Source organism: Ammospiza caudacuta, chromosome 22 (assembly GCF_027887145.1).
Source record: "Ammospiza caudacuta isolate bAmmCau1 chromosome 22, bAmmCau1.pri, whole genome shotgun sequence".
Lineage (NCBI taxonomy): Eukaryota > Metazoa > Chordata > Aves > Passeriformes > Passerellidae > Ammospiza > Ammospiza caudacuta.
This window is the reverse complement of record NC_080614.1, coordinates 6,381,570-6,389,576: the sequence shown is the minus strand read 5'-3', so window position 1 is coordinate 6,389,576 and position 8,007 is coordinate 6,381,570. Positions and strand designations below refer to the sequence as shown.

General features: G+C 48.8%; 1 protein-coding gene across 1 annotated transcript in view; it reads right to left on the bottom strand.

Moving 5' to 3' along the window:
- Positions 1–980: 980 nt before the first annotated feature.
- KAZN (kazrin, periplakin interacting protein) overlaps positions 981–8,007 on the bottom strand; it is a 227,097-nt gene continuing 220,070 nt past the window's right edge. The window contains exons 5-10 of the mRNA XM_058818765.1: positions 5,873–6,009; positions 5,323–5,493; positions 4,849–5,038; positions 3,881–4,011; positions 3,563–3,613; positions 981–2,941 (exon numbers count right to left, since the gene is read on the bottom strand). Of these exons, the coding sequence (XP_058674748.1) occupies positions 2,774–2,941; positions 3,563–3,613; positions 3,881–4,011; positions 4,849–5,038; positions 5,323–5,493; positions 5,873–6,009 (848 nt within the window). The 3' untranslated portion in view covers positions 981–2,773. The remainder of the gene's footprint in view (positions 2,942–3,562; positions 3,614–3,880; positions 4,012–4,848; positions 5,039–5,322; positions 5,494–5,872; positions 6,010–8,007) is intronic.

Below are 8,007 nucleotides of genomic sequence, written 5' to 3'. Positions count from 1 at the left end.
CAAAACTTTTAAAACCACAGATGGGATGGATGAGCACCCACATCCCATCCCATGTACAAAGGACAACACCAAATCTCCGCCAGGGAACTGCTCCAAGTGCAGCAAATCCCACCATGGGCTGTGCCCAGCTCATGTTTGCTGTGCTCAGCAGTTGCCCTTTAATGCCACCTGTAGTTCCCATTAACGCTGGATTCCAGCTGTAGGTGATAGAGTTGGAGAGCCAGCTGGCTTCTCTTGAGTATTTCTTATTTTTCTTTGTTCCAGCTCTCCCCATTTCAGACTATGGTGGCTCTTACCTGCTCTGCAGCTGCTCCCAAACCCAGGAGGCTGTTTCTGTCAGAAAAAGAAGAAAGAAGAAAAGGTACATTTCTTGATCTGTACTCTGATTATGGGCTTGAAACTCATTGCAGGTTGCCTTTGCTCCAGCCTGCAAAATCACCATAGACCCCAAAACGGCATCAGGCCCCACTGGAAGTGCTGGCACACCCCTACAGGTGACCAATATCATCTGAATAAAATAACAACAATAATAATTTATCAACCTCTACATTGATAACAATGATTTTTCCAGTTGGAGCACACTTTCTAATTTCTCCATACTTTCTGCAGTTCTTAGTACTTCCCATTATATTTTCCATACCCAAGCAGGACATCTCCTGGCAGTCCTTACTTACCTTAAACCCTTGAAATCCCCACTTCATATGGATGCAGACAGTCCCAGCCTCCTGCCAGCATTTTTGCATCCAGGAGCAGGCATTTGGCTGGGAGCTGGTCCTGGGAAAAGCTGGCCCAGGCTTCTCCTGAATCCTCCCATCACCCTGAAGCCCCCAAAATTCACGTGGTGCTCAGGGTGTCCTGCACCCTGGTGCCAGGACAGAGATGCCAACACCCATCCAGGCTCTCCAATTAAACCACATGGAGTTCATCCATACTTTAAAATAAGCTTTATTTAGATCTTTTATAATTTTATATTTGCATCCATGCCTTCAAGGATTCTCCCCCGCTCACAGGGGGAAAAGTTAAATCTAATGTTACCCATAATTCATATGCTATTTAGCAAAGTTCTCTTTTAAATAAATCATCCTCTTAGTAATTTTTAGAATTACTTCCTAATTTACAAAAAAGCTGAAATGCAAAGGAAACTACTCGATAACAAGGAGATCACTCATCTGTTCTGGTGGTTTAGAGTTTAAATTATAAAAAACGCAAGGAGAACAAAGAAAAAAAAACAGAACAGAACAAAAAAAAACAACAAAATATATAAAAATGCTTCTCTGCAGAGAAAAGATGCCATGGGGCAAAGCCTGGTCTGCCACCCCAGGAGAGCCTGGGGGGGCTGGTCCCTCTGTCACCCCCTCCATGGCCTCTCTGCATCATCCCTTGGAATGGAATATACAGCGCGAGGGCATCGGTTTAGTTTGTGATTTAAGACAAAATACCCTTATTTTTTTCAACCAGGGCGCAAGTATCAGAATTAAGAAAAATAATACACTATTATAGTTCATTAAATAAATCTTAATACATTTTTTTAAGAGCTTAAAATTATACTGTAAGCATTAAAGCATAAGGTACTTATCTTGGCATAAGCAGAGCGCGGCACGTGTTAGTGGAGAGGGGAGGCGGCTGCCGCACCGGGGGGTGGTTTGGGGGCATTTCCAAGGAATTTGGAAAAACAAGTTCCACCTGTGCTTCCAAATCACCCCAGAGCCAGAAAAACCTCCCTAGTGGGGACTCGTACCGATTTCCCCAGCCCCCTCTGACGGCAGTAACACCCCAAACTGGAGAGGGGTGGCCGGCCCTATCTGAGCAACCTCTTGGGATATGGGATATCTGGGATATCACCTTTCTCCCAGCTCGTGCCGGATCCCCCTAAAATTTACTTGAAGCAAAGGGTGAGCACCCCTCAAAAGCAGGGAAAAACAGAGGGCAAAGCTCCCACCAGCTTGCCCCCATCTGATCTCCCGGCATGTGTTTAGGTTTGCGTTTTCCAAGGCGTTAAGTGCTCCTGGGGCAGCTGAGGGAGCCCGGGCTGGGGGGTCCACAGCCCCAATCTCCCCCAACAGCAACATCCCAGGACAGTACAGTACAAACACCCCCTTCCTCCTCCCCGCCCCATCCCAACCGACGTGGAAAAATATAAAAATCCCAAAACTTCTGCAATAATTTAGTTAGAATAGCTCCTCTGGGTTTGTGCAAATAAATTAAAACAACTAAAAAGGAACGTTAAAACACTTATTTCCAGACCGGCAGGCGTAAGAACCAGCTCGGGTCGCCTCCGCGGGGCTCGGCCAGGAAGACATCACAGCGAAGGAGATTTTCTTGGTGTTGTTTTTGTGTGTTTTCTCTCTAAGATCCCTCAGCTGGGCAGGTTCTTCATCCCCAAGCGAGGACATCCCGCAGGCTGGGCTCCGGAAAACAGCGGTTTCGGACAAGAGACATCACAAGCACAAAGTGCACAATATTTCTCGTATTTACAGAGACACAGCAGTCCTTCAAGTTTCAAGTTTTGTCAAAAGAACAAGAAAAAAGAACAAAAAAACCCTCCCAAAACAAGAAAAAAAAAAAAACCCCAACCCAAACGGACAAACTGAGGCGACAACAAAGGAGTTACCAGGATGGAAAAAATCAACAAAAAAAAAAGGAAAAAAGGGAAAAAACTGAAGTTACGACACAGCTGCATCGCTCCCAAGACAACAGGTAACAGGTCCACAGGTGGGACGGGCTGTGGGTGGGGATATGTACATGTGCAGGGCCGGGAGAGGCTCTGGCGCCGTCACCAGTCCGCGTCCTCCTCGATGTAGTAGTCGGGGGCCGTCCCGTCGAAGAGCCCGGGATCGAGGGACTTGCGCTGCTTCCCCCGCGCAAACACCCTGGAGATGGAGCCAAAGCCCATCTTCTCTTTCTTCTTTTTCCGTTTTTGGTCTTCCAGGTCTTCTAGAGACTGTGGGAGGGAGGACAAGACACAAGTTTAGGCATCCAGATTTTCCTTTACCATTTTTCCCCTTCACTCACATCAAGGGTGATGGACCATGTGGTCCTAGTCCCAAAAAATTTGAGTCCAGGTCCCAAAAAATATTTGCAGCCAGATCCCACAAAATATTTTCATCCAGGTCCAAAGTAATGTTAAAATCCTGGACCAAAATACAGTAACATTCCTGAAACCTGTGTGGTGGAATTTGCAGTGTAATTGGGCCCCCTCTCCACAGCTCAGGATTTTGGCCTCTTTAATTCAACTGGATCAGGATTCCAGCTCTGGGAATAAATAGTCAGAGCATCTGTCCAGATTGCAAAAATATCCCAATGTTTAGGGCCAAATGCAGAAGAATAACATGCTTTGGCTGGACCTTATAAAAATCAACACTGGGATAGGCCTGAGCTCAGTGAATGCCTATGGCATTACCTGGACTTTGGGGCAAATTATGGGAATAGGAGACATCCCAGACTTACAATTCAGGATGACTTCTATTCATCCCAAATTGGTTCCTCTGACCCACCACCCCCAAGTACTTTCTATCACAGGAAGGAGTCTCACAAGCAGGATTTGAGAGGATTGGTGCCCTACCTGTACGATTGGATTGTGCAAGTTCTTCTGTACCGGTCCAGGACTGTCCCCCTATGGCACAAGGAGATGGATCCATTGAATCAACAACCCTGATACAGCCCAAGATCCTCCACCCCCAGGTTAAAAGGCAGCATTTGTGCAGCTGAACTGCAGTGGGGCTGGGATAAACCCTAGGGAGGCAGCTTTCCATGTCAGCCAAGCCCCAACATGCCCCACCCTGCAAACCCAATGCGGTTTTGGGAAGTGGAGGCCCCACAGAATGCCCAGAGCCCACCTCCCCAAGGCAGGGCACCAAAGCCCCAGCAGGCAGGCCCTTACGTTGCAGAGCGAGTGCGTTCGATGCCGGGGGGAGTTGATGTCACTCGGCGTGGATGACCGGTCACCTTCGGCCGCCGAGGCGTCGGAGATGATGGACGGCTGCCGGGAATGGCAGGGGCTCACTCTGACTGCTGCAAGGCAGGGGGGAAACAGGGAATGAACACCAGCAAACCTCTGATACATTTCCAAAAGAGCATGGGTTGTGGGTTTGAGCCCCACATTGGGTTGCCAAATGTTCTGGTCTCTCTGAGTGCCACTGAGGGAACCCCAGCCAGCCCCAAGATGGTGAACAGCATGGGGGGGGGGGTGGGCACTGTCCTGTGCCCTGGGGGTATGGAAGGCAGCCAGGCTGATCCCTGGGGATACAGAGGGCAGCCAGGCTGATTGCCTGCAGCAGAGGAGACACTGGAACAACGGTGGAAAATGAAGGGGTCGATTCTCAGCAGAGGTTAATCCAAGGTTTATTCTAGGAGCTCCATGGAGCCCCTACCACCTCAGGGGCCTCTTGCTGAGAGCCCCAGGAGAGGTGCCAAGGTTACATTTAAAGAGAGGTGGAAACCTAAAGGAGATAACATTTTACTAACCAATAAATGACCCTAAGGGATGGATACTGGGGGATAGATATTTAGGACTGCATATGGGGTAACACTTGGGGGGTTGACCCCTGGCCTCTGGCTAATCACTTGATGTCCTAGACTGAAAGTTCTACATGGAGGGGATGGGATGCTGAGTGACTGACAGAGAGCCAGGGTGGGGATTTGGGGATGATCTCGGCAAGGGGAAGGGATTACACAGGTAGAGGGAGGGGGTACAATCTGGGGTAAACCATTTGGGAAAAATACGGGTATACAAAACCAAATCTATTACAAAGTATAAAACCACACTACAACAGGGAGGGGTGGTTTTGACCATCTTTCCTCCCCAGAAGGGGTTTGGCACTGAGGATTTGCCATCCCAGGGGTGCCCACCTTGCCGGTCCGCCGAGTGCTGGGGGTGTGAGTGGTAGAGGGTCTGCTGGCTCTGCCGGATGGCGGCGGTCAGCGGGAGGTCAGCCTGCATCACCCACTCCTGGTTGCCGTTCAGCACCGTCTCACCAGGCATGGCCAAGGAATGGCGCTTGGGCACGTCCTTGGTCAGCGTAGCCAGGGACTGCTTGGCCTGGGGAAGGACATTAGGACATTGAGGTGGTGGTGGGGGAGTGGGAAAACCATGTGAACATCTCCCAGAGCAGCAGAACAAGCAGCAACACAATGCACCGCAAACCCACCCTCCCCTGGGCAAGCAAAGATCCCAGCTGTGCCAGAGATATCAAGTTATTTTTAAGTGATCCCCACGCCAAGGATATCAAGCTCCTTTTGAGAGATGGAATATTTTCCTCTCATTTTTGCAGTAGTGCAGCCACTGCAGCAAGCACTGAGATCTGTACAAATGATCCAGCTCACCATGGCCAGCTCGGCCTCCAGCTCCTTCATGCGGTTGTCCTTCAGGTCGAGCTGGGAGCGGAGGGCGCTGGCGTGGTCCGTGGCCTCCTTGGCCTGCCGCCTCAGCTCCCACTTCTCCCGCTCCAGGAGATCCTTCTCCTTGGCCAGGGCCTTCACCGCATCCTCGCTCTCCTGCTGGGACAGGGGTGGCCATCAGCAAGGGAAAATCTAAACTAAAAACCCCTCTGTCACAACGCCCTTGGGGACCACACAACCACGAGCAGTATCTTTGGTGTCACAAGAGCTCTGTGCTGACAGGAATGTCAACGCTTTTTGGGGAGATCCAGAATGCAACTGTTCCCCAAAAATAAATGCTCACTGTGCACCTGATTAAAATTACATCAAATCCCCCAGCTCTGCTTTCCTTCCTCCATTTAACCTTCAATTGCTGTGGTCATCCCAACCCCTCAAGAGCCCAGCTGGGGCTTTAGTGGGATTTTGCCAGACTACAAACCAGCTTTCCCACTCAGCCCTCTGTGCCACGAGAGCACAGCGTGGGCTCTGCACTCACTTTCCTGTGCTGCTCGTAGTTGCGGATGAAGTCGCGGAGCTGCTCCTCCCGGCTCTCCAGCGTGGCGTACAGCTGCTGCATCTGGCTCACCAGGTCTGTCTTCTCCCCCTTCAAGCGCTTGCGGTCGGCTTTCATGGCTGTGGGAGACAGGGTCACTCCAGCATGGCAGCCCCTTGGCTCCATCTCTTTTATTTTTCATGGAAAAAGCATCAAAATTGCAGTTCTAAGGGTTGGGCTGGGAGAAGATGCGCAATTCACCCCCATTGCTGCACCCTTCAAAACGCTCCTCATCACTGCCCATGCTCCAAGGGGCAGCTCAGACCTTGGAAAAGGAGGCTTGGGAGCAAAACTGCAGCCTCAGCCTCAGGGCCTGGCACAGGAAAACCTGCTGCTCTCCTTCCAGGATAAATAAACCACAACCAGTTTATTTTTAGCAGTGAGGCAGATTCCAGAGTGCTCCCATGAGCCCAGGGCACGGCTCTCTGGGTGTCCCCATCCCCTTCCAGCTCAGGGATTCTGTGTTGGGATGAGGGGATGGAACAGAGGCACGTGGGATGTGCTGGGTGTTTCAAGGAAGGAGAGGAACCCAAAACCCTCATGTTTCCCCTCCTCCTTGCGCCAGTGAGGGATGCTCGCTGACCACCGACCCCAAGACAGCCATGAAAGCCAAATCCAGGGAGAATTACAGAAATCTCATGTAGGACAAGGAGTTTTGGTCACTTCTGTACATCAGTGCTTTACCCAGTACTGAACCTGGTCCTTGGCAGTGCTGCAGAAGTGCCCTGTGGCTCCCTGCTCCAGATACACCCCACATCACCAAAATAATGCCCAGTTTAGGATTCAGATCACAAATATTTCATTATATATCCCTGCTTTCCACCCTGCTAACTCAGGGATGCCATGAAACACCCTCTGCCCCTCCAAATGTCCCTGCACTCATTGTATTGAATTACTGGATCTTGCAAGTTGTTGTTTGTGTTATTCAAAAAACCCTAAATGCCCCCAAAACTCTCCAAAGAAAAACAACCCCAAAGCCACCAGGGGCTGTGTTTACTACAAAAGCTGCCAGAAGATGCTGCAGCATCACGAGTGGGACATGTCTCCATGCACACATCCAACCTTTCTCCATCAGATTACAGAAATCAAGGCAGCTGTTTCAGCCCACACTGTGTTTTCTACCTGCTGTAATGAGTCACTTCATCTGGAGGTTAAACTGCACGTCAGGAACATTTGGGTTCCTCTCAACACTGTAAGGAAAGGAGGGGGTTTGCAGGTGAGAGGAGAAAAAGATAGGGGAAAAAAATGAGACTAAATAGTGGAGGAAGAGGGAGATGCTTTGAACTATAGAGATTTTTATCTGTTAAAATCCAAGAGATGAAACTCTTTGGACCAACTATTCTGCCAGTAAGCACTGGAGATAAATCAGAACACCACAAACCAGAAAATGAGGTAGGAAATGCTGTAAAAATTCACATTGTCCTGTGACAAGGAGCTCTTGGGAGCCTTCCTTGCCCACTTCAATGAACACGACTCCTCCTGGGACAGCTCGGCCTCTTCCGACACCAGGACTTCCCTTGCTTTATTCCCATCTTAGGAAATTCCTACAGAAACCCTCTAAAAACAATCACAACCACACCCATGCCTTTGAAAAAGCCCTTTCCCACTGCCTGTGTGTACTTAACCACCACTTTCCCCTGCCCAGTTCTTACACAGGAATGAAAAACTTCCTAAAAAATAAAAATTAATGATAAATTGACCAAACCATAGTGGGTCCAGACCCCACAGACACATATGTATCTATATATGTAAAATTTAATTTCCTCAAGGATACTCAGAGGCTCTTACAAAAGTTTAAGTCACATTTGCCAATCTCTGATGCTGGAGGCAACAAAAAGAATCCTAATGAACTTAATTAAATAGTGAGTCCCCTATAGCATACAAACTCCTTTAATTAGTGGCAGTGTACATGGCCCTTAAAGATTTACAGAAAACACTTAATCATTTGCCAATAATAAAAAGAAAATGCTCTGAAGTACTATTAGAAGAAGGGTAACTATATCCCAAGGTTGAATATGCTTTGATATACCAATATTTACCAATATTTATGCCAATGTATCAGTATTACAAGAAGATTA